The sequence below is a fragment of the Columba livia genome, chromosome 5 (genome assembly GCF_036013475.1).
Source record: "Columba livia isolate bColLiv1 breed racing homer chromosome 5, bColLiv1.pat.W.v2, whole genome shotgun sequence".
NCBI lineage: Eukaryota > Metazoa > Chordata > Aves > Columbiformes > Columbidae > Columba > Columba livia.
This window is the reverse complement of record NC_088606.1, coordinates 31,535,826-31,563,704: the sequence shown is the minus strand read 5'-3', so window position 1 is coordinate 31,563,704 and position 27,879 is coordinate 31,535,826. Positions and strand designations below refer to the sequence as shown.

The window sequence follows — 27,879 nt, the reverse complement described above, 5'->3', positions numbered from 1 at the left end:
AAGCTTGTAATTTAAATACTCCTAAAAACGCAGTTTATGCATTTAATAATAAGACATGGATAAATCTTAATTAGATGTGTTTACTATGGTTTTAGAGAGATTTATTTTTACTTCATTCTTCAATAAATTGTAATTTCAAATCTACTTTTCTTTACTACATACACTATTTAAATAATGCCCCTATGTTACTGTCCACAAACACATTTCAAAATTGTTAACGTGAACAAATAAAGAAAGAATTCTGTTTGCCATGTCTAGGTTGATATACATGCTAATTAAGCATGGGTTTAGGGGTAATTCCATTATAATTTATAAATGATTCAGGAAGTTAATACGTGTGTGCATATATACATAAACATACATATACCAAGACTTACTCTGTCTACAAACACACCAGCGTGTATCCTTGCTATTTATTAATCGAATCAAATTAAGAGTATTTTACAAGTTACTTTGCTTTCATAAGAGATTTTAAAAAGAAAACAAATTAAAGGAAGAAAAATGTTCTTCATTCAATTTACCAATTTTGAGTTAAGATATCTATGGTTATGGGTGTATATATGTGAATGAACGAATAAATCCTTAACCCACCATATCTTTTTCTCCAGTTTGCAAGCTGTCACCCGTGAAAAGTATGGTGTAGATGGTAGGATGATACTGTACCTGATTGGCTCTGGAGGTGGTCATGGGATCAGATGGAGAGGACTTGGTGGTAGTTGGGGAAGATGGCAATGTCTGGGAACAAAGCAGTTCAGGAGCAAATCAACCTTTACAAGCCTTAGACTGAACAGTTAAAAAATAAATAAACCAACAAAAGTAACATAACTAGAAAATTAAAATAAATAAAAAATGCCTAAGACAAAATATTTCACCTACTCATTGGAACTTAATGGAATTTAAAGTCCACTGGATAAATAATGCATGTAAATATGCATGCTTATGCATGTAAAAACAAATTAATGACTTGAAATCAAGATGGTGAACTCACATAAATACTCAAAAATATGCTGACCACACGAGGAATATATTCTTTCCTCTCTCCTTCTCTTGGGGAAAATGAAGACTATAGTAAACACAAATTCCAGCAAGTTCAATGAGCACACTAGAAACAGTTATCATTCTACAAACAAACAGGGCCAACATCTGAAAGAGAGACATTTACTTTTTGCACCATTCTACAGCACGGACTATAGCCAGCAAACTTGTGTTCCATATCTTATATAATTTTTATTCTGAAGCTTCAAAGTTTTTAGCAATATACTAACCGCTAAAATATTCATCGATGTTTTTCTATCAAGAGGCAGGTGAAAAAATGTAAACATCAATCTCATGATGGATGAACATGCAACTAATACCTTCATGACAAATTACTACAATATATTTATTAATAGTGTTAAAAATGTTCATTTAGTTTAGCAAAGGTTAATAACTTATCAGGCCTGTGTTCAAAATAAACACGAAAAAGAATTAAGAGTCATATTTATTGATCATGTTTTCTAAATAATATACATACGCTTAACATTAATTCTTGAACATATCAAAAAAGCACTGCTCTGTTGAAATTTTTATATACACATTTTTCTTTTTAAAGTATTAGATCCTGACAGAATAACTCTTCTTTTTATAAATGTAGTGAAAATGTAAAATCCCAATTTTCAAAACATAACATACAATACTTATTCAAAGCATGTGTTTTTTTTTACATCTATGTAATATATAAATATTATAAATATCCCAAATTACACTACTTTTACTTTAAGAAATAAGATGTTAAAATGCTATACAGTGTGATTTGTCATATAATTAGTAACCAAAACTATTTAGAAATAAATGAAGCAAGATTTTGCACTTTCAGCAGTTCCATTACTTACAATCATAGACAGTCCCTCATAAAATAGGTATACATACTTTTGCACTAAAATTCTTAATGCATATGAGAAAGCTGGGACACTGTGAATGCACAAAGTTGTGTATTAGCAAAATATGGGCTTGTACATATGCACACACAAATATTTTAGCTGTATGTTAAGCAATATGAAGATCCATTTTTTTCATAGTTTGTACATAAACAAGCAGCCAAAACAGGAAAAAAATACCTTAAGAAACAGATCCTTATTTGTAACTCATAAAACAATAAAACCAAAAATAAAACATATACAGCTTAAGCATCAATTGGGAGTCTTGAAAGAGGCTTCAGTAAAAAATCCTATCACGTTCCATTATAAAAATATGTAGCTTGGTAAAATACTATTGGTCAGACACTATACATTCTGAAAATCAAGACAACTATACAGGATTCTCCCATGTTTTTCAGTATATAACATGGGTTCATTCACAAGAAGCTAAAGTTAACTAGAAAAAAAATGTCAAATTCCACGACTGTACAAGTATAATCCTATTCGACTCTAGAATTATACTTCTAGTTCTAGTGGGATGATGCAATATGTCTCTTACCAAAGTCTGAAATCACCATTAAATTATTTTCTTTATTTAAGCTTAAAGCAATGGGGAGGGGAAAAATAAACAAAACCAAACCAAACCACATGACCCAACAGAATGGAGAACTATAATTTATCTTGATAGCTTTTCTTTATTATAGCTATATATTAAACTCTCATCCTGAACTAAAAAAAAAAAAAAAAAGTTACTGTTCTCCAGCAAAACTCTGAAAATATATTTCGACTAAATGATTTCAGACATCTGATAGTTTCTTCAATCAACACCACTGCTAACTAGGGCCTACTGTGTTGTATATTATTTTGGTATGGTAAGCTAATTAATAAAACAAAAAATAGTTTATTCTTCATAGGTATTACTAAATCTAACTACTGGATTTATAAGAAAATATGTAGAACAATTCAACACTGAATAATTGCTTACTAACTTATACCACAAGTAATTTAAGAAACTGGAAGCACCTCAGTTTCCAATTCATATCATTCCTAAAGCACAGAAATGTATGGCTGCAATGAAAAAGGAGCAACAATAATCATTTCAGGTGACTGTTGAACTATAACATCTATTAAATAGAAGCATTCCACTATTCCATTTGAGCAAAAATGTGTGGAAAACACAATGGGAAAAGCAAAACAACTGTATTAATGAACAAGAATCAAGTATGGGCATACACATTGTTTTCCAAATATACATGCCAACAACAAAATACTGAAAATACTAATAAGATTTTTTGGTTTGTGTTTTCATTTTTTGTTTGTTTGTTTTTGGTCTTTTTTGCATATGGGGTTGTTTGTGTTTGAGGCTTAATCTCTCTTACTTTGTTTACTGACATAATTGCTCTTATTTTTTCATCTATGTCTGTGCATTTATATATAAGTATATATATAAGAACTGACAGCATTTTGTAAAAATGTATACCTTTTGATGCTTCTGTATAATTCTAAAGACACATTAATTTGAGACACACCTATTTATTTCTTCAATATTAAAGCAACACAGTGTAATTTCTCAAAAATTAAAACCAAACCAAACCAAAAACCACAGGCATTTGGACTCCATATTGAATTTCCACTGTCTGACAAGTAATTTATTGATATACTCTTAATTGCTTTGCAGGAACTTTTAGGCAAAATTACTTCTTAAAGAAAGTTGGACAGAGCTCAAGAATTCTGATTTATTACACAGCATTTTTTATTTTTTTTTTTAATTTTGCAAGTGTTTTGCATTAGGCAAGCACTTGATTTTAGTAGTTATTAGGCTTCTGGGAATGAGATGCATAAAGTGATTAGAAATCATAAGATGAATTTACACCACAGAATTTTGATTTTTTTGGGACTGAAACATGAGTACCGTAATTGAAGCTTTCCTGAAATTGCAGGTTGACTGCTGGCAAGGTTATAGAAAAAAGGCAGTCAGAACTTCTACCACACATTACTTCTACGACTCGTGATCAGGTTTTAAGCTATTTCTTGAATAGCATAGTCAAAGTCACAGTTAAATTGGTCTTCTATGTTTTCCTAAATCTTATTTCCTTTCCTATTCCTTATGATACAATGAATGGAAGAGTACATTTACAAGTAAGAAAGTGTTGTTTGTTTTTACTTTAAGCTTCTAGAACAGATATTTAAGAAAACAGATTTTAAGAAATAAAACCAAGCTTAATTTTAGAAGTGAAATTCTGATTGAGTCATATTTTAGTTGTAATATTTTCTGAAAGTTCAAGAAAATATTCTTCCTTGTGTTGTTCACAAGAAATGGCTATACTATGAGAGACTGCTCTCAGGCTGCACAACATACTAAAGGGTGCAGAAAGATGGTCAAAGCATCACATTTCTATTATTCATATTTTTGAGTAAGAGTGATGATATAGCTATATAATGGAAGTATAAAATAGATACACTCTGTCTGTATAGAGTTCCAAAAGGTCTCTGAGCCCTTTTTCAATTACTTAATGAATTGTCTAATGATGAAAATCTCACCTTTATATACATATTAAAAAAACTCAATGCTTGCACCCTAGATAATTAATATTGTACTGAGACAGTTAACTTAATTCTCAGTACTTATTAGTATATTTATATATAGAAAAGTAGAAAGAAAAGGCAGAAAATGACATATCATTTGAAAACAGGGCTAGAGACACGCAAGTATGTAAAGAACATCATTTAAATGTGAAGATGAAACTGCACTTGCAGCTTACCAGTTTCTAGTTTCTCATTACAGATCTTGTCAAAGAAAGGAAATCTTGGTAATAATATTAGCCACATTAAATGACTATTAATATTAAGCTAATACTATGTTTCAGTCTTGCATATATTAATTTTCGTGCTTTTAAATCACTGAAATTAATGTGATGACAAAACTAATTTGCTTAAGCCTATATTTTAATGCCCTTTAAGAAAAGGTGGTGTCTTTTTTTATTTGTATTAAAGAGTTGAATACCTTCTGCAGCTAAAATGAGAAACAGAGCACTGCAAAGCCCCATTTTGCTAAACAATGGAAAAGACTGACTTACTAGACTTTCAACAGTATCAGAGATGAGCCTTTCTAAACACACCACTTGCTTTGCAAAACATATTTACATTTGCTGTGAACTCCTTTAATCTGTAACTTTGACAAATGATTCTCATCTCAGCAATGACTGTATAAATACATAACATATTTCAAAAATAAAATTTGGAAAGACAAATAATCAAGAATTAACAATTCATTTACAATCCAGATTGTAAAAAGGCTGCTTTGATGGCTTCACTGATCTAATTTTACTTGCTACCTTTTCACATCTGTAAAAACCAAACAAAATACATTCTAATGATATTTCATCCTCTTTGCATTTTGTTTTGCTTTTATGTAAAATAATAGACAGGGCATAGGGCAAGACAAAAAGACCAAGAAAGCATATACAGATGGAACACTTCCTTACAGGTATTTATGGAGGTAATTTATCTGAATATATGAACTCCTGGGGACTTGCCTTTGAAAAACAAAAGGGGTGCTTTAAGTATGATGTAAAAGAAAGATTATCTCATGTTCTGTTTGAGGACAAGAAGGGTAAAGGAGTTTAAAGCAAACAGCAGGTGCCATTTGGATCATCAGAGCAACTGGATGGAAAGAATGATTTATTCTGAAGATTACAGTAAAATGGACAAGGAAGAATCAGGACCTTCTCCTTCCTCAAAATTTGTCCAAGTAACACAGAACTACTACAAGATCAGGTACTGTTACACTGAAATACCAGAAAACTCAAGTAAGTTACCAGACTCAGGCATCAAAACACACACAAAGACATGGGTCTAAGATTCATGTGAAAAAAAAAAAAAAAAAAAAAAAAAAAAAAAAAAAAAAACACAAAACCAAGTCCTAGAAGGAAAGAAAACTTCTCCTCCTTTTGATTCTGGGTTACTTCAGGATTTGGAAAAATACCATCAAAACTACAAAGCTATCACAAGGCATGAGATAACTTCAGAAATTTTTTAAGAATCAGAACCCTGTTGAAAATTTCTGAAATGTTGAATGCTGCTGTTCATGCCCCAACAAAATCTTGTATTCACATTCCACTTCTGAAGCACATGCAATGAAGAGTAAATCATCAGCTACAGAGTTGACTGTGTTGATAAAACACAGTTTTGCATACATATTGAAATGGTGTTCAACATTGGTGAAACAGAAAATTTTATCCGTGATCTGGCACCTGAATTAAGTCAAGGGCACATGTGGGACAAGATATAATATACCTGGTTTTGTGTAATGTTAAATTTTTGCCATGAGATCTAATGTATAGAACTGTCTTTCTAGTAAATAAGGGCTTTTCTTGTTGGTGGTTTTTTTTGGTTGTTTGTTGGTTTTGTTGTTTTTGTTTGTTTGTTTTTTTCCTCTCCTCACAACTTGTAAACATCCCCGTGTATCTTATTATTCACTGGAGAAGTGTAGCTGGTGTGACTCTTCACTTACATTCAAAAGTGAGAAAAGTTTATAAGAAATTGTTGACTAGGTAAAGACACACACTGATCTATAAAACTATACTTACTCATATTATAGAGATTAGTAAGGTTCATCTATGTGACAGACTGTTGCCTTAAATGGATGATGAAAACAAGAAAGGCTTGTCAGAAGGGAGAAGCATTTTAAGAAACCAATGAAGGTTTCTTAAGGAAGGACTTGGGAGTATTGGTGGTGAAAAACTGAACATGACCCAGCAATGTGTACTCACAGCCCAGAAAGCCAATCATATCCTGGGCTGCATCAAAAGAAGTGTGTCTAGAAGGTAGAGAGATGATTCTCCCCCTCTACTCCGCTCTTATGAGACCTCACCTGGAATACTGCATCCAGGTCTGGGGCCCCCCGTGTAAGACAGACATGGACCTGCTCAGGTGGGTCCAGAGGAGGGCCATGAGGATGATCAGGACTCTGGAGCACCTCCCCTATGAGGACAGATGGAGAGTTGGCATTGTTTAGGCCAGAGAAGAAAAGACTTTGGGAAGGCCTTGCATTAGTTAAAGAGGACCTACACGAAAAATGAGGAGGTACTCTTCATCAGGGAGTGTAGTGATACCACGAGGTGTAACAATCTTAAACTGAAAGAGTGCCATTTAGACTAGATATTAGGGAGACGTTCCTTACTGTGAGGGTGGTGAGACATTGGAACAGGCTGCCCAGAGAGTTTATGCATGCTCCAACCCAGAAGTGTTCAAGACCAGGTTGGATGGGGCTTTGAGCAACCTGATCTAGTGCAAGGTATGCCTGCCTATGGCAGTGGGGTTGGAACTAGATGATCTTTAAAGTCCCTTCCAATCTAAATCATACTATAATTCTACGAAGTCTACTGAGTCTTTATAGTCTCAGCTCATATCCTGTATTTGGAAAAAAAAAACAACAAAACAAACAAACAAAAAAATTAAGCCAATATTTTCAAATCTGTATTCTTAAAGTCACTTCAAAGTAAAACTTTTTATTTAAAAATTATGACTATTTCTTTTTGTTGTTGTTGATCAGTGTTTCTGAAGTAAAATTAGTCATTTTCACTAGAAGAAAGTGAGTTTACAGATCTGATCTCAGACATTTGGTTTTGCAGATTTTGAATACAACATCTGGGACTATGATTAAGGAACAGAGTTAAAGATTCATGACAGGTTAATTATCTATTGAAAAAGCTAAAATGAAACTGGATCCAATGAAAACATTAATTGTAAGTTCTATATGTGAAAATTTTACTCTAGATTTTCAGGGAAGAACTTCTAAAACCTTTGTCCAGACTTTGACAGCTAAACATTTCATAGAATCAAAGAATGATTCAGGTTGGAAGGGATCTCAGGAGGCCAAACAGTGGAACTCCTGCTTAAAACAGAGTTAGCTATAAGATGACACATCTTTCCTTCTATATAGTACACAAGTCTGTAGTGCCCATCTCCAATTCCATACGCTTCCTGGACAGGCTGCTACAACACCCGCTACCTGTAAACCAACTGAAAGCTGGAAGGAAAATTCAACTAGCATACAAAGAAGCTGCAACAGTTTCTGAAGAAGGTGATTTGGTAAGACCACATTATGCAGCCTTTTCCATTGTTTATAGGAGCTGTTATCATCTTAGAGGTGAAATTCAAAGCTGAACCAGCTCAGGCTCCCGATCAGTTTATGATCACTTCCCCTGTGTTGCAACATGGTCTGAAAGAGTTGGTGTGATACTTAAACTAATAGAGAGTAGGGAAGTCATATTCTCATAGCAGTTTCTAGGAAGTAAAAGGGCACAGGAATCAGTTGGTTATTGTCAAATAATAGATAGAAACAGCAGATGGATGACATCTGTGAAGAGATTGCCTATATTATGTAGAGAGAAAAGATGCAAACATTTGTTAATTAAGTATCTATCAGACCTGCTTAGAGGAGAGAACTACTGATAAGTATCAAGTGGTAAATCCATAGAATTAGGAGATGTGAAAAACTGCAGTGGAGGAGGCTCAAAAGGAACCAGATAGACTTGTTTGCTAATCTTCCAAAGCTGAAAAGCCGAAGTTAGAGAGACCAGAATGTTTGGATTGTGACTTCCATCAGTAAGGAGAAATGCCAGGCCAGACTCAGCCTCTGTGTATACCCATGCCTTTCCTGAAGAGAGAAAGTGCTGAAACTCAAGCAGTCAGCCAAAGCTTTACCTACTGACTTTCTTCATTGAAACTGTAGCCAGAAGATACTTCCTTTCTCAGCTCACTTCTCTGAAGCAAGTGTTGGTAAAGCAGCCCAGGGAAAAGACAGGACAACAGAGAAATGAGAGCTGGACGCTCATATAGACAGGGATGGCATTGCAAGGCTTCAACTACAGGTATCTTCATTCATGCTTTTTGGTAGAAACAGCTAGAAAACCAAAAGAAATATCTTCAAAGTTCCTAATGAAGGTAACAGTTATTATTTCAAATCAGCTCTCAATCTCAAGTGCTAAGTCTATTTTCTTCAATCTGTAATGTAATATTTGGCTGCCAAAGTTAGTGGGTAATACTCTAAGACAGGAAGAAACACGTAGAGTTTGCGTAAAGGAATACAGGTCACTTTTAACTTGGCAAAAAATTAACCAAGAATTACAATTTCTGATTATCCTGATCATTTTAATAAAGGTGTTACCTGTCTGCTATTAAAAAGTAGCAACACTGGAGTTCTAGATCACAATTACCTGTTATAAAATGTTATCCTTTTAATTTCTTAAATAGAGGTTTATGTCTTTCATTAAGATACAGAATATTCTGACACTAGAGGATAGACTATTTCACTGCAATCTCTAAGAACTTAGCTAACAATTTCATATCTTCATAAAAAGAATGGATTTTAGATTTATGGAGTCAGTATTTATAGTGTATGAATTTATCATCAATAGATGTTGCTTCATTAAAAGAGAAGTTTAAGAATTCATTGTGGTTAAATCTGTTCAACACATACACATGCATATCTCCAAGTATTTGCAGTTTAATATTACTATTCACCCGTATGTACACAGGTAATAGATTTAAATTTTAAGATGTAGAGCCAGTCAATATATCAGTTTTATAGTCTGTGTCTTATCTTCACTAGCAGCAGCTCTGTTCACTAGTCCATCCCTCCAGAATTTAATTTAACATTTCAAACATGGAATTGTGTTTAAAGACAAACAAACAAAAAACAAAAACAAACAAAAAACCCCACAATAACCCCAAAACTAAACAACAAAAAACACAATAAACCCTAAATGAACCAACCAAACTAAAAAAAAAAAACAAAAACAAAAAAACCCAACCAACCAAACAAAAAAAAACCAACCAACAAAACAAAACAAACCCAAAACCAAACCAAGAAAAAACTCAAACAAGAACAAACACAAACCCACAACAAAGCAAACAAAAAAACCACAACAACTTTACAAATAAGTTTTCTGGAGAAGTATTGTGGACAAGCTATTTCAGCTTCAGATACAAGACAGGACGTATTTAGATATGTCCTTACACAGCTCTGTAATCTAGTTTCTCAGGATCTTCCTGACACCTAAAAATGAGCTTCATTTCATTGCAAAGGGGAAAAACACTTTTCACTGTAATAGAGAACACCTCTTTCCCATTGGGTTAAGAAGTATTGGCATAAAGTCTAACATTTCACACGCAGAAAAGCCATTCAAAATACAGATCTTTTCAGCATTTTCTCTCTATCATTTTCATGTTTAATAACTGATAAACTAATCCTACAGAATCAGAGCTTTTCTTTTCAGTGTTTTCTTATAAATTATAATATTTTATGTAAATTATCACATGTAGAGAAAAAATAATATAGTAGTAAATATTAGATATCATATACAATGACTTATGCACAGCTTCATCCATCTAAAGCAGTCTGATCATTCCAAACTCATTCAAACATCTTCATATAAGCATTCTGTGTATGTCACTGTATACAAAGTAAAGTAATCGCATACGGTTACCAAATTACTTTATAGGACACTGAATCTTGCTAGTGTAGAAGGACGGAACAATCTTTTCCCACATAACACAGGTGAGAAACTAAAATCTATCCTATAGAGGATAGAGAGACAAGACAAAATTTTACTAATGTTCACTCCTTTCTTTATAATTTTCTTATTCTATACAATAGTAAATAATTTAAAATCCTTTATGACACATATTTCACATTCTCCTTACAGGGCAACTTTTTTTTTTTTTTTTTTTTTAATTAAAATTGTTCTGGAAAATGTAATGAACTAAAGAATACTACATAAATAATGACTTGCAAATATATTTTGCATTGGCCATAGGTTTTGCAAAAAGTCAGTGTAAAATAGGCAAAAAGATGCCAAAATAACATACCCTGAAATTGTAGTAAACATCCCAAGTAAACTATAGTTTCAAGTTCCTACAGGTTAAGATTTTAAAGTATCTAAGATAGGGTCTAAAAAAATATATATTTATTTTATTTTATTTTATATACATAAATCCAGGCATCATTCAGTTAATCTGTGATTTTTAGTAATGCTGAAGATTTACAAAGAGGCTCACCATTTAATATCAAAATTCAGAGATATTTAACTAAAACCTAGAACTGTATTATCACCTTACACAGTAAAGAAAAGTTTATGAAACACATTAGAGTGTGGCATGGAAACTTACAAAACACTGTCTGAAAGAACTGCTGAGAAACAGGGAACATGTAAGTATAAAGAAAAAGAGGACCAGCAAGTTACTAAAGGTTAAAATAACATTTCCTTAAAGAACATGTTATGTTGACCCCTTGCAGCCTTAAAGTTTTAAGACTTCTAAGGAGCTGCTGTGACTCTCTATTCCCAACCAAAAACTCACTTGTTTGATGCGGTCTGGATTAACAGTGGTCTGAGGCTGTAGAATGCTGACAGGCTCTGTCTTGGCCACATTTTGAGGCATTTCTCGAATCTTCTCTGCAATGAAGCCATGAACTGCATTTAGTGCTTCAACTGTTCCCTGGATCAGACACACCCGCTCTGTAGTACCTGCAAATACCAAAAGTTGATCTGAATGAAGTGGATTCTTCAAAATCCCACAAACTGCATCAGTTATGGAATAAAGATGGCATTCAAAAGCAACCTTGCAAAACCAACTTGCAGCACCCCCATAAACATACAAACAAAGTAGAGATTTCCAAAGGATAACACAGTAGTGATCTAAAGACATTTTAAACAACTCCTATTTGTGTAGATCCTACAAACAAATAACTTTACAAGCCAATATGAAGAAAGAAAGACAGAAAGACAGAAAGAAAGGAAGGGAAAGAGACAGAGAAAGAGACAGAGACAGAGAGAAGACCCAAATAAACCATTTGTTGGAAATATTAGTAAATATGATAAATCTGTGCAGACTACATGTCTTTTAAATTATTTTGGCCTAGTTCTAGATTATTCTAAAACATTGTACAACTTTTAGGTAACAAAAAGTTGAACATAATAGCCAATATTATAGAGGTACTTGGAATAAGCTTTTGCAATGAACACCTGAACTACAAATATATTCATTTAGCATAGACATTATATCATTTCTTGAAACAGCAGCAAATTACGGCAAGACCTTTCAAGGCTAACTGAACTCATGTATTCACGTATCTACTTGGTCTTTTCTACCCTCCCTACCTCACAACATCCCTGAAATAACCACAATTACTTACTGAATACATAGAGTTTTAGCTGTCTTTCATGTGACTTAGCAGTTGGATATCAAAAAAGCTTGTACCAAATACGTAGTTGATATTCCACAAATTACATTTCAAGAACTTCTGTTTAGAGTTACGCGGAATACCATTCATGCGGGACACGTACACTCCACTGACTACCTTCTATGCATCTGGGTCCTAAGATCATGAGAAAATATTATGCACTTGCCAATTAGGTCTGATAGGTGACATATGCATTTATTCTATGCATAAGAATAGCAGGCCTTTGGTTGCAATGAAGCAGAGGAGGTGACACTTTCCCACAGTACTCATTTGTAAAGACAGGACCGGTGCTTAAGAAAAAGAGTCCTTGAACATACTGCTCATTCCCAACATCTGCAGCAAAGTGTGACTCTCCATTTCTTGTCATTTCAGGTTTGCCTGTTTTCAGTTCTAACCGTTCTGTTCTGCTCTGTAACATTTTGCTTAATTCTCCTCTTCAGTCTGAAGCACATTATTTTCTTGTATTGGCTATCAGTCCCTCTCCCTTATTTCACCATTATTCACTCTCACCTTTAATTTAATTGACTCTCATAATGACTTGCCTATCCCTGTAGCCTGAAGGAGAATCTGATGTGCCACATTCACCTTGTCTTTGTATATCACCTAATTTAATTTGTAATACTGTGCATATTAGCAACAAATATCAAATAACTACCATAGCTCTAGTTATAATTCTCCTGAAAGGCTTAGACAAAGCCTATAGTGCCACATAACCCTTTCCCAAACTGAAATTGTGCTACTTGTGTTACAAATAGAGCAGTCCTTATTTCTGTGATTTCTTAATTGAAAGCACCTACCAGATGGGCAAAGATGGATGGAGAACTGTGGAAAAATACTTGATTTATTTTTGGTGACTAGGCTGGTTTTAGATGATTTTGTATGGCTTTATATTTTTTTTCCTTTTTATTTTATTTTTCTTAAAGAAGTTCAAGTTCAGTTCTACATATTGGGTAGAGCTTGATATTTCCTCACTAGAACAAAGAATATTCAAAATACAGTGTCGATTCTAAGGATACAAGTATGACACTGTACTGAAACATTCTGTATACCACATATCAAACTACTTAAATAGGTTCCACAAAATAAGTTTTAACTTGTAAAACAAGATCTAACAGAAGTTGGAAAACCGAAACATAAAAAGGGAGTATTGTAGTTTCCACTTTTGTTCTACAGAAATACCAAAACAAGACAACCTAAATGTCCAAGTAAAATTGCTTTGAAATTTCATGTAGTACAGGCTTCCACAAACACTTTATGTACATTTCCGACGTACTCTGATTGATTAGTTCTCATCCACGTTTTTACTCTCAAATAACTGTAGAACAATCCTACTAACAGAATAAAATTATAATATGAAGATCATTGTATTAGTTTAAATTCAAGATTACAGGAGGGGAACCAAAATAAAAAAACTGAGCCGCAGAATTATCACAAAAATAAATATACATTTTGTCATTGGCATATTCCTAGTAAATATTGACATGATCACACCTGAATATTTTCTGACAAAAAATTCATTGACTCTACTTAAATAAATGAAATGTAACAATGTGGTAAATGCTAACAAGTTTGCAATTATTTCTGAAGTTCATAACATACTAGTTGCCCTCATCATTGTACAATCCACACAGAATCAAAGGCAATACACAGATTAGAGAAATGGACCAGGGAGGTAAGTAACCTCCTGATAATAGTACAGTAACCTTAGCAATCTGCAAGAAAAAAAGAGGTTTTTATTAGTAAATGTTTCTCACCTGCTTCTGTAGATGATATTTAAACCTTCAATATTTCGTTACCCAAAGATGAAACAGAAGACTAAGTGCCCTGCCTACTCATTAATTTATTCATATACATTTAAAATCTTTTTTCTTAAGAAACAGTATCAGGTAACGCTGAAATTCAACGTTGTAGAAGAAACCATAAAGAAAAACTGACAGAATGAGAAACAAACAGTTTTTTCTCTATTAAAAGATGTTATTTAAAAATAATTAAAATTAGGATTCGAACATGTCAATCAGTATTCCACAAGTTGTCACATTAAAAATCCTTGAGATAAAATATAAAGTTAAATTGAATAGACTCTTAACAGTAAGTTATATTTGTCATCAGCAAGATTTAGAACATTCATGTGACCTGTTACAGTGTGTTTTCAACAAATTAACTTCAAAATACTAGGTTGGTGCAAAAGTAATTGCAATTTTGGACCAGCAATTTAAAATCATTAGAATTAGGTTCAGACACATCTTTGTTAATCAAAATAGGGACCATTACAGTCAACACGCTTTTGCCAACAACAAAGAAGTTTGTTTATTCCTGTAGCATAAAAATCCTTGCTTTGGGATTTGACAAACTCTTGGAAAGCATTTTCTGCATCCTGCTGGTTGTGGAAGCGTCTTCCCTGCAAAAAGTTGTCAAGATGCTTGAAGAAGTGGTAGTCAGTTGGCAAGATGAGGCAAAACTTCATAGCCCAACTTGTTCAACTTTGGAAGCATTGGTTATGCAACATGCAGTCAGGCGTTGTCGTGGAGAAGAATTGGGCCCTTTCTGTTGACCACTGCTGGCTGCAGGTGTTGCAGTTTTCAGTGCATCTCATCGATCTGCTGAGCAAACTTCTCAGATGTAATGGTTTTGCCAAGATTCAGAAAGCTGTAGTGGATCAGACTGGCAGCAGACCACCAACAGTGACCATGACCTTTTTCTAGTGCAAGTTTGGCTTTGGGAAGTGCTTTGGAGGCTCTTCTCGGTCCAACCACTGAGGTGGTTGTCACCAGTTGTTGTATAAAATCTACTTTTTGTCACACATCCTAATCTGATTTGTTTTGCATAGAATAAGAGAAGACGACACTGCAAAATGGCAATTTTTTCGATTTTCAGTTGGTTCACAAGACAACCACTTATTGAGCTTTTTGACCTTTCCAATTTGCTTGCCGAATGGCCACAAAATGGTTGACGTTGAGTTCTTAGGTGACTTCTCATGTAGTTTTAAGACGATCAGCTTCAATGATTGCTCTCAGTTAGCCATTGTCAACTTCTGATGGCTGACCATTATGCTCCTCATCTTCAAGGCTCTCATCTCCTTTGTGAAACTTCTTGAACCACCACTGAACTAACTGTATGTTCATAAGCAGTTCCTGGGCCAAAGGCATTGTTGATGTTATGAGGTGTCTCCACTGCTGTGCAACCCATTTTGAACTCGAATAAGAAAATCACTCAAATTTGCTTTTTGTTTAACATTATTTCCATAGTCTAAAATAAATATAAAATAAACAGCAAGTAATAAGTCAGTAGCAAAAAAAAAAAAAAAAAAAAACAAAGTGAGAAAAGTGCATTAAAATGATATAACCACATTTATTTAAGAATGTATTCCAATATCAAATGGCAAATTTCAACAATGCAAAAACCACAATTCCTTTTGCACCAACCTAATCTTTTTGCCAAAACACTGTCAAAACCAGGAGTTTAAATGACATGAGTGGAAGTAACCACAGAAAACGAAACTTGGTTCATAGACAAAGCTGCCTTAATGCTTTTTCTTCCTACTTGGCTTCCTCCCCCTTTTGCAAACAGCCCCTGTGGTTTCTGTGTAAAGCAATCCAGCTCTAAGAAAATGCTCTGGGGAGTCTTTACACCACAGTATTGTCTCCTAAATGATGAGATGTGATGTGGATTGATCAATGCAGCTAATGCAAGTGTTCTCCAGGCCAGCAGACAACACACTGAAATACAACACAGATCAGATTCCATCCCTGCTACCAGAGCCTCACAGGGAAAGTACTTACCAGGGATGACTACTGTCAAAACATTTGAAAGTAAAACAGTCGATGTTAAATACAAATTTCATTAGACTTGACACTAAGTGGCTAAAGGGTATTCTACAATCTGGGTTACTGTAGAAGGTGTAATATAATAAAAATGTTCTATGTCATGTTACAGACCAAACACACTACATTTTAGGATATTTGCAATGTTTATATATAATCCAGGATGTAATATCCCATAAAGAAATACAACTGTGTGAAAGTACATTTCATGTAGAGTAAGATACAGTTTTAAAGTGCATCAGTAGCACATTTTCTTCAGGGGTTACATCTTATGATTTCTATTGCAACAAACATGACAAGAGTGGGAAAAAAAAAAAAAAAAAGTGTGGAGAAATTTTATACATGTACAGTCCGGAATGTCTTTAATCTTCTGAAGTGATGTTGTCATATTCCTTCACACAACTCTGCTAGCTTTTCACTCAGATAACAGAGCACAATAATTTCAAAAGTCACACAAAAGGAAAACTGCCAGCTACATGACCAACCTGTATAACAAAAATAAGCCTATGAACAACCAAAGTTGGTGAATTTTCTGTCACTTTAAAAGCTTTTAGACTCCATTAGTGTCTAAAGTAAAATGTCAGATTATTTATCATTTTCATCTGTTTAACAGTTACATTCACTCCTTTTTCCATGTTTCTGTGAACAAAAGCTCAGCCATGTATATACATATTTTTTGTCATATGATTTTTCAAATACATATTTAAAATACAGATCTGGTTTCTTAAATAGCTGACTTAGAGAAAGTCAATTTACCAAATAATAAGTGCCTTTAACTTTTTTCTTGTGCAAACACAGGAAATATAAAATGATGATGATTATTATTTTTTAATTAGTTTTAATTCAAGTTGGAGTTAGGGTCATTTATTGTACATTGTCTTTTACATATGAAAAGATAAAATATACACCAGAGAAGAATAATTCTGCCACAGAAAATGGCAACATGTAGAGTAGGTGGTCATCACCCTTGTCCATTCAAATAAAAAAAAAAAACAGAAAAAATGTTTTTATTTATGTTCAATAATACTGAAGTCCATGACAGAAATTTGCATGTGGTTGCAAAACAGGAAAACCACTATCCAAATAGATTCTGATTATGATGTTTCCACAATCATTTCATGCTTACTTTTTCTAAGGAACACATGTAAATTACTTTGTATTTTTATGTGCTATACTCTTCAGCACATTAAATGTGTTTTCTTTCCTCTTATTTCAGAATTAAAATGTTATTTGCACATGCATGTTTTAACTTTTTCTTATCAAATAGAAGCAGCACAATGTTACTGCACAAAAAAGCCTACATGTGCTGTTCCCCAAAAATAGATTCTTAAAACTGACAGATAAAAAAGGAATCTTAATCAGATTCTTGTTTTATTTATACTGCTCGTAGGGAGAAATATTTTGGGCCTAGTTTTGGTGTGTCTGATTTTTGTTTGTTTGTTTTATTTTATTTTTTTGTTTTTGTTTGTTTGTTTGTTTTACGTGAAAACAGGCAATTTAAAAGTAAGTAAATAAAAACCTGTTTTGAAATCTAATAAGTTAGTCAGGCCTAAAAGCTACAAAGCTTGCAATACCTTTATTTTTAATCATTCATTCTTCCTTCCACCTCCTTTAACTACCTAAAACTTCACTTCTGGCAAATATCCTTGGCAACCATATTACATTAATTTTGTCAGGAACATTTTAAATGCAGTTGTGAAACTTCAAAACAACAGACCATAAGCTTTTTCTCTGATAAGTTTTTTTATTTACAACTGATACAGCTTTTAAAACAACTATTAGAATAAATGCTAGAAGATGCAGCAAGATAAAGGGTACTGATGCTTTCAATGTTTTTTGTTTCTATACTTAACAGGCATACATCAATATATGGTTACTATTAAAGTTTCGTTTGTTTGCTTAAAGACTGATCAAATGTGTAAGAGTTCTACTGTATTCACAGAAATACTCACTAAATGTTAAATGTGCTTCTGTATTTTATGAACCTTAATTGAAATGTTTCAGGGAACACACTGTACCTTTCAGAAAGGACTGTCTGGCATTTATATAACTCCATACACTTTTCATTGGGCTTTTACATCAATCTTAAAGAGCATTTGAAAGCCTAAAAAGCACAATGCATTACCAGCCCAGGGTAATCCCAATACATCCACTAATTAAATCTCCTTATATTTTTCCAGTGTACCATGCCAATATCTTTGACACTGAAAGGGAAAACCTGACAGTGGAGCCAAAGCTAAAACCTTAACTAAATGAAAGGCGGCACTACAATCTCTCAGCAGCTGATTTGCATTAAGCTTTTTATTTGAGAATGCACAATACAGCAGTGCACTAACCCTAATGTCCCATACATTTATTTTTCTGACCCATGATCAAACAGCCTGTAGAGAGGGATTCTATATAACACCACCAGCAACTACTTCAGCCTGAAGCTGATCTTACACAAGCTCTTGGCACAACAGGACTGTGCTTTGACATGATTCCCAAGCAATGTAAAAATTGTCAATAAAGATGCTTAACAGGAAAATCAGATAAAGTCTTCCCTTGCATGTAACATTTCCTCTCTACATTTGCATAAAAACTCAGTAAAAGAAAATCAGACCAAAAAAAATTGTTTTAGTCAAATGCATTAGCAGTCTTTTACAATGCCTTAAAACAGACATGGAAAACCTTTGTCATATAAATGACAAAATGTATACAACCTTAAACGCAGCACATAAGAACAACCCACATGTGCTCAAAGCATCATAGAAATCTCAAAAATACAGTTTTCTCCATTGGTCTTTATCTTCCTCCTGTCCTTTTGCCTTTTTTTCTTGAAAGAGAATTAATTGGTCCTAATACAGAGCCTATTCCCATGTGCATCACAGACAGAAAGATGGTTCTCCCTCAAAGCAAAGCTTGATGATCTAATGTAATGTTTCACAGAGTTAGTATTTTTTCCCTATCAGTGAACAGTAAGCATCTAAATAATGAAACATGTTAATAAAAAACCAATATCTAATTTTGACAGAAAATGGGAAGGTCTCTGAGAAGCAAAAACTTTCAAAATCCTTATAAAATAAGCACACGCAATACCCCAACAAGACCAAATCATTGGAGAAAAAAGCTGACTTTATTTTTTGAAGAAGACCACAGAACAGAAAGAAAAAAGTGACATGTGGTTTTCAAGATCTCTGGAATGAATTTTCGTATCAATAAAAGCACTTAAGATTATTTTTAAAGCAATGTAAGGCTCAGTTGACAATTAGAGCTTTTATGCTATGCTATCGTAATATGAACCTTTGTTAATAGTGCCTCTATGTACAATTACCAAAGGAAAAAACCCACCCATTTAAAAAGTAAAATATACTTTGAAAACCTGTAGGAACTGATAAATCTTAAAATTTAGACTGATAACAGTTCATATCATCAAGGGACCCTTTCCCCTCAAAAATATTTCTCAAGTTCCATCATTTAAAAATCTGTTAAAAGCTTTCAAAAATCCTCCTACATATGGCCAGTTGCTCAAGAAATCAAATCACCTAATACATGCATTACTATGCATCTGTTTGGAGGAAACAAATACCAAATTTCAGGCAAACAAGCAATAGTGAAGCTTTAGATTAGAGGTTCCATTATAATATTTGTAATTGTGTAAATATATATATTACGTAATTGAAGTAAACATGGACAGTGATCACAGACACATAATTTTTCAAGAGTTTTCACGATGAACACTAGAGTTAACAGTAATTTTGGGTAGGGATAAAATGTAGAGAGACGCTATAGCAAACGCATAATAAGAATTATTACACATCCCAGGTCAGAAATATAAGGAGAGAGACATGGGAACATACACCTTATGTTTTCAGCCTAGAAAGAAGGCTGTCATGTCAAAAAGAGGACACTTCGCATCATGATGCAGTCATTATAGCACACATACAGAATGGGCACATACAAACACACACGTGCAAACACAAACACACATGTAATTTTCTTTCTTGTTCTTCTGTTTCCCTCTCTAAATGCTAGTCAAAATCCACCTTCTGCTCATAGTAGACTGGACTGTAGCTGCTGTACATTTTATTAAATTCATGGCTTTCCAGCTGTGGACTTCTAGTCCAGGGTTTATATGGAAAGCAGGTAGGAAGAGTTTGTGACTACTGCCAAAGCATTCAATGTGCCACAGTTATTTTTTTGTTTGTTTTCCTATCTCCTTCTCAACTTACAGATCGTAACCCTTTTATAGCATGTCCTGTTACTTTTTCTATGAACAGCATTTAGCAGTCTCTAACTTTAGCTTTCTAAAATTTATGCATCATAGTACAAGTAACTGTTTAAAAAAAATGAAAGGGATATTTGTGAACAGTGCACCCCATTTACCTTCAGATGAAATCATCCCACTAACATGTGAAGCTCTAACACTTAACCATACAGGGAGCTTTGAGTATTACCTTAGAATAGACACTAAGCTTCTCAAAGGCTCACTATATACACACATATCATGATATTGTTTTCCAGAGACAGCTACAAAATAAATGCTGAATTATTCTTCATAGAAAAGCTATAATAATCACTATTAATGCTATATAACGACATTAAAAGCATTGCCTGGGTGTAGGAATAAGGCAGTAGGTAAAGTGGTTTTGATACAGTAAGATGTAATCTGAAGTGTCAATAAAAATAGATATTTCCCTTCAAAAGCAAATGCAAAAATCATTTCCACCCACCAGCATATTTCTATAAACTTACAAATATTTTATCATATAAGAGTCCACAATAAAAAGGAGTAGAAAATGTTATGTAGGCAGAACTGTTTCTAAATAGAACTTTCTTAGAACTTTTTGCACTGGATAACAGCTGCTCTTTATCTATTTTTATAGCTATCACACAGCTACACTATGCACTCAAAAATTCCTTCTTCACAGATATTTGCTGAACTATTTTCATTCTTGTAGCAAACTGCCTTTAAAATAGTCAAGGTAGATATAATGGCCTTGGCAAGTCCAATACCAATGAGCTAAAGATCTTGGTGAAATCCATTTTTTGCATGTTCTGTTATAAAAAGTCCAGAGAAGATTAAAAAAAAAAAGAAAAAAAAAAGAAAAAAGGAGAGATAAAAAGAAAAAAGAGCAGGGCTAGGAACCTTAGCTTTTTCTTTAGTTTTTGTACTCTTTCACCATGAGAAAGAGAATTGGATGAAGTGAACAAACGATCTCCTACCAGTACTATGGCTGGTCCAGACAGGAAACTTTTTTAAGGTCCAGATATTTTGCAAGTATTTTTAACTCTTCAAAATAATAATGTCACAATTTAATGTTTATATAAATGCCACCACATTTCAATGTTTACATTATTGGATTTGAGGAAATCTGGGCAGCCACCTGGGCAGCAACTTCATTGATCAAGAACAGGATGGAAGAACAGGGGTTCTTCCCCTACTTTTGAAGAGTGGGTCAAGCATTCCTGTTTAGAAACTGCATGGTGTCAGTCTGCATCTGGAAGAAATGCAACCAAAATGTTAACAGCCACACTGAAACGTCATAGATAATAAGTCTCCAACGTAAATCTGACTGGGAGACAAGAACGTGGACTGAATATACTACTGACCTACTGAATATACTATTGGGTTTATTTCTCCACATTTCTGTCCTATATTAAGCAGATAAATTTAAGCTGATAAATAAACGACTGGATTCTTCTAGAAAGACTTAAAAGTCATACATTTTCTTGCATTACATCAAACTCATAGGACTGTTTTAAGACTGAGATTTTGCTGTTTTCTCATATCCCTCCACCCCCGCCTTTTTTTCTTAAGATCAAAACACTGTAAGTCCCATTTAAAAACTGAAAGAAATACTTTTCTGACAGATCCTGGTTTACAATTTCCCATATATGCTAACATTAAAATCCTTTGACATCCCTACATGTGCTTATAATTTACCTAGAAGAAACCTGTTAATTTTCCAGTATATAAAATCAGATATATCCCAATAAGCTAAAAAGAAGAATGATCACTTCTAACATGAAACCTTACAAGGTACTGTCTCTAATGGAGGCTGTCTGGCTATTAAGAAATTGATAACAAAAAATAATAAAAGATGTCACATTAAAATAGGATGATCAAATCTGATCACAAACTGACCCTATGGTTAGAAAACTTCCCCTGGAAGGTAGAGTGAACATTTACCTTCACTTTGCATAGAGGATATTACGATGTATAAACCAACATGAAATAAATAAACCCACTTGAAATAAAACTACTATAGAAGAGACTAAAGACTAAATCTCCCCTCAAGTTAAACCATGAGCTGAACATCATGCTCAGAAAGCCTCAGAAATCAGTGGGAAAGAGGAATCTGCATCTCAGATGACTCCGAGGCAGCAGAGTTTTTCCACTGTTACTGTTCTCTACTCTTGGGCTGCAAATACAAATCTGCATAAATTGTTGATGTTCAGATGCTCCTCCATGGCCCTGCTGTGCAGTAATATAAGACAAACTTTACAGAATTAAGAACCTCACCAGTTCTTCTCCTGCATAGGCAAGGAGAAAAGACAAGTTCACCTCTAAAAATCAGACTATTTAGTGATACAAATAGATGTGAAATAGTCTCCTTTCCCTGTTTGAGCACTTATCTTTATAGGCTGGCAGCAGAATTGTAAATGAAGAATGCAAACTTTGAGAACAGCACCTGTACTAGCTACCTGTATGAATTCTGAGGGCCAGCTCTCAACAGTCATAACTGTATTTCCTTCCCCAGCACTAAACGATGGATGCTCATATAACTTCTCTACCTCAGCAGCAGGCGGGCACTGCATGCTGGGAATGGGTAGGTGGGAGGGTGCAGTATCTGCTGCTCCTCTCTTGCTCTCCAACTGCAGAACTTCTCCCTTGCTACAGGAAAGAAGCTGGAGCCTAATAATTCTGTTGAGGGAGGACACAAATGCTGACACTGTCCCAAACCTCCCATACCACTTGGTATGACACTTTCCACCTCAGGATTTAAAGCCTTAGAGACAAGTATTCCTACAGTAAGATTACACTGGCCAGCACATGTTTCTGGGAGCAGAAACAGCTCACTGAAGTGAAGCTGATTCAACAACAAACAATTATAAATGAAGGGTTGTGTACTACTTTAAGACAAAAGTCTAGCAAGAAGCATTTATTCTAGTCTAGAAATAATAATTAAAAAAATCAGTAAATAGTTTCTAATCACAGACAGAAACAGCATAAACAAAGTGAAAACTGTCTACCAATATCTTGTATTGATTTAGACCATGTTTTACAACTCTAGACAGTAATATTCTTTTCTGAAACTTTAATTTGTACCTACACAGAGCAAGTCACTAACTGAATGAATCTTCAGTAATAACAGCATATCCTCTGTTTTCACAGCTTAGAGGCTGTAAGGGGACTGTTCCCAGTGCTGTTATTGACCAAGTATATCAGAATTATGTCAGATTTTAAAATCTACCTGCTTTCCTCCATATCTAGTATTAGGTTTCTCTCTGCAAAATTAATAAAACAGCCTGAAATAGGAGTGAAATTCCTATTCATTGTGACTTAATAACAGATTAATCCATCCAAAAATGGGAAAAAATAGATGCAATGTAATCCCCATTCTTTGATCATTCATGAGATTTTGCTTTAAGTCAAGGAAATCTTTTTTGCCCATTTGAAAAAGAATTTTCCAGCTGAATTAGATTTCTTAATCTTCTCAAAGACAACCCATCTAAATTCATGGATTGTTTATTCTTACACGATAACTAAATGCTCTTTTTTTTTTTTTATCTGCTCTCCTGAGAAAAAAATAAGATCAGAATCATGACAAAAATAATATCTAAAATATCAAAGCAATTTCATGAAGCCAGAATTAATAAAGCCTATTTCCCTACAGATTTGCCTCTTCATGTCTAAGGTAAGGAGCTGCAGGCTCTGACTGAAGGTTTTCCCAGAGCTGTCAGTTTTCTGGGGACAGCAGATATAGGCATAAGCTGATGCCTTCCTTTAGTGGAGATCTTCAGAGTATCATTCTCCAATCCACAGATGCTTCTCTTCACAAAGCATGTAAGAATTTATTTGGGAGATGTTCTCTTTGTCAAATGTAGATCATGATAGTAAAGGATTCAACATTGTTTCACAGAAACATCAGGAAAGGTAAAGCTGAGGCTGATCAAATAAATGAAGTGTCTTGCTCAAAATCCTCTTAAATAGTAATCTATTCAGGAGCAATGATATACATATTTATTAATAAAAAATAAAAATTCAACTATTATGCCTTTGTGTACTTAGGCTTCTTGTATGTTTCTGATAAACTAGTACTAGTACATTTTGAACTTTGCCTCTCAAGTAAATGTATAAACCTTTCTTATAGTCACAAATGGTGCCCTTAGAAAAATGTTTGTGAAACAAAACAAGTGTCTCTAAAGGGACCCTTGGAACTCCTAATTCCTCCTAAAGGCTAGCTTCTGAGCTGAAACTTTTTGACTCTTTAATAAATACTCACTGACTAAACTACCATGTCAAGAATAGAAAATGAATATTTAATTCTATAAAAAAATGAAGATTTTCTGATTACCTTACATTTGCATATCCTGCTGAAAATACATGGAGGAATTTTTTGAGTGCCATGACACATATTCTGATACCAAGATCACTCTGAATTACATTCATGACATTTACATTCTGAGATGAAGAACTATGAGACCCTGATTGTACCCCACAATAAGTGCATTTTTCACAGCCTTTTGTACCACTCCTAAGAAAACACACTGCAGACTGCAGGGTTCTAGATATGATTAAAAGATTGAAATGATGAAAAAAAAAAAAGTTGTGAGGAATAACTGAGTTGTTTATACACATAGAAAGGAAAGTAATGTGGAGTTTATAAGTCAATACCAAATCAAACAAAAAAGAGAAAAAAAATCAACAGCTTAATCAATGGGAGCTATTTCAACCTGAACTACTAAATTGTGAGAAATACAAAAGAAGTAAAGGAATGAATTTTAATCTAAAATTCAAGTTTTTTAAATGAAAAATAAGCATGAAATATATCACACTATTCTGCTGATTATAGTAAGCATTGTTATTTTGTAGTTTTTGATTTCTACAGTGGTTCTCACTGCAGCAATTTGGTGCAGGGCTGTATTTTGTTTGCCTTACTAATCATGAATATTACATGGATTTTGCTCAGTCTTAGAACATGAGCCTTTCTATATTTGCAGGTTTGTTGCTAACGTGCTATGGAATTCAAAACCTGTGGGATTTTGGGACTTTAATTTAAGCCTGTGGCAGTGAAGATGCAGCTGCTCATTTATAAGCAATCATCACAGCTACAGTAGTTATAAGATTAAATTTGAAAAGCCACTTTCCTGAACTTTTAAAATGATTAAATTATAACAGAATCAGTGCTATTTTTTATTAGAAATACTTTTACTCATTAACTTTCTTCCAAGTTTAAAATCAAACCAAACCAATTTTACATAGCATTCCACCTGAGCTTGCACCAGGTTAGCATTGCAGATTAAGTATCAGGATTTGATTATTAATATAATGTTTGTTCCTCACATACATAATTAGAATGTATCATCAACCATGACCCAAGTCAAGAGTCTTTTGAGGTTGGCATTATGCATTTTATTCTACAATAGCTCAGATGCAACTCAACACTGCTAGCAGAATTTCTTTAAATGAAACTTCTATCAGTGAATCAAACCATAATTATAAAATACTGTTACTTACTGCTATTATAGAAATGTCTTCCCATAAAGCTATAAACAAAGCAGAAGATTTTACCAACCTATGAAAACTATGAATCTAATCTCTGTTGATATCTACAGATATCAACATCTGAAATGTATTATTTCACTGATATGACAGGACAGAGGCATACCTGTGCTACAAGTTACATTTACAATAGAATGCCCTATTTTATAGGACTAGGGCAGTATCCAGGGTGCAAAGGGCTGATCATGACAGAGTTTTGAAACTCTCCAAAATAGTGCCGAAGTCTGAATTCCTGCAACTAAAGTCCATAGCTTTGCTATTAGGCAAGATCTTAGAAAGCTTGGCAAGCAAGCTTGCAGGGCAGTGTCAGGATGATCAAATGATACCAGTGAAAGTATTATATTCAGATAGATGGTCAAAATAGGATCACATTACCGTGGTTCTTGTTAATAAGAGGAATTTTCCCCTGTATGTGTAGCAGCTGTATTGTTTAATTCTTAGTAGCTTCTTAATATGTTGTCCTCAGTACAGCCATACTAAAGAAAAGTTTCTTCTCCAAAGGACATTATTAGGATTAACAAGTTATTAGTCCTTTATAAATGCCCAAAAGTTGTGAGATAAGAACCATTTTTATCTTCAATTTCTTCTCCTTTCCGCAGTGAAATTTTTCTCTTCATTAAAAAATTACCCTTAGAAAGCACTATTTCCTAAAGCAGAGCAAGACTTCCAAAAGACATAATCACCCAGGTTTTGTGTTCCTACAAAAAAGTAGCTCTAGATTCCTTTCCCCACAGAACTAGCTGGCAAAATGAAACTCTACAGCAATATTCCTCAAGGAACTAAGAACTTAAAGTTTTCCAAAACAGACAGGCTCCTTTCAAATGCAGTTTCACCTTTTCCTTGCAGATACCCTGGGGACTTCCTTCAGTAGCACCAGCCAGACGCAAAATGCAAATAAATGTGAGAAGACTAAAAGGAGTGTGGGGTAAGCTGTTTGGTTAAGAAAAATGGTATCTTAATAGTGGAATGCCTAAAACTATATCATCTGAGTTGCTGTGGAGGCCACAAGCTCAGGTAGGTGAGAATTTTTCAAGTATGGGATACAGGGAATTTCCACTCTTTTGTCTGTTTCTCCCAAGCCTCTCTTTTTTCTACCCTTCAGAAGCTTTCCATCTGGTGGTGAAAATCAGAGAGAAATAAGACAGAAAGGCCACTTAGTTTTTTATTCTACGTTTATTTGCACTGATGACCAATCAACTGCAGAAGTGCTTTCTTGCTATCAGCTAAGTAAAATATAGACAGCATAAAAGGAGATATAAAAGTATGAAGACAGCATTAACTGCTGGATACCTCTAAAAGTTTTATTTCCTAACTCGTTACATTGCAAACTCTGGCACACACAGTTCAGAAAAATGTTAATGAAAGATGATGTACCACTCCAAGAAAATTTTAGCAATACACAATATTTTATTCTATTACTTGCTGGCAGGTATTAAAAACTGTTTTGTATGGCACATATCCAAAAGGAAATCTAAGCTTGCATTTTGTACTTCAACTTTATCCCCTCCTGAATTAATGTGTATGTAGAAGTATATGTATATAAAACCCTGAAAAAAATGCTATTTTCATTTTATTGAAGTTAAGATGTCAAACTTAAAATGTCATATGTCCTGCAGATTGACTTATAGAAGTCAGTCTGTTCCAGAATTCTGGCACAGTGATGTAAATTTTCTTTCCCTACTCAGTTTTATCTTATGATTGTGTCCTTCAAGACACTTCTTCGATGCAGTTACTACAAGGTGGTTATAATGGTAGCAAGTCGATTACTATAATGCTGATGCTCATTTGGGAAACTGTCAAAACACTAATAAACTACTATCAGATTGAAGGACTTTGCAAGAAATTGTAACATGCAGAAATTTCATGTGCTAGTGAAGATTAAAGGTCATTGCCTAAGCTCAAACTTGAATGTCGCCCAAGTGTCTAATGCACATCCGCCTACAATGATGTCATGCAATGCTCCTAGGAAATATGCACCTCAGATCTCCAAAGTGATAACCAATCAGAAAGTAACCAAAAAAATCCTCCGCTCCTCACTGGCTCTATGCATGAATATGCAAATGTAGGTTGAAATAATCAAGATTTCTCAACACATTACTCAAGAATATCTTCTAAGTCAATTGCTATTCAAATGCTTATGGTATGTGT

The 27,879-nt window shown here is 34.0% G+C and overlaps 1 protein-coding gene across 10 annotated transcripts in view; it reads right to left on the bottom strand.

The window, feature by feature from the left end:
* Positions 1–27,879, bottom strand: part of NOVA1 (NOVA alternative splicing regulator 1) — a 149,172-nt gene that overhangs the window by 26,640 nt on the left and 94,653 nt on the right. For 7 of the 10 annotated variants that reach the window (XM_065064164.1, XM_065064162.1, XM_065064161.1 and 4 more), the window contains 2 exons: positions 11,259–11,425; positions 664–735 (listed from right to left, as the gene is read on the bottom strand). In XM_065064164.1, coding sequence (XP_064920236.1) covers positions 664–735; positions 11,259–11,339 — 153 coding nt within the window. In that variant the 5' untranslated portion in view covers positions 11,340–11,425. The remainder of the gene's footprint in view (positions 1–663; positions 736–11,258; positions 11,426–27,879) is intronic. The other 3 variants (XM_065064158.1, XM_065064167.1, XM_065064160.1) reach the window with 1 other exon arrangement.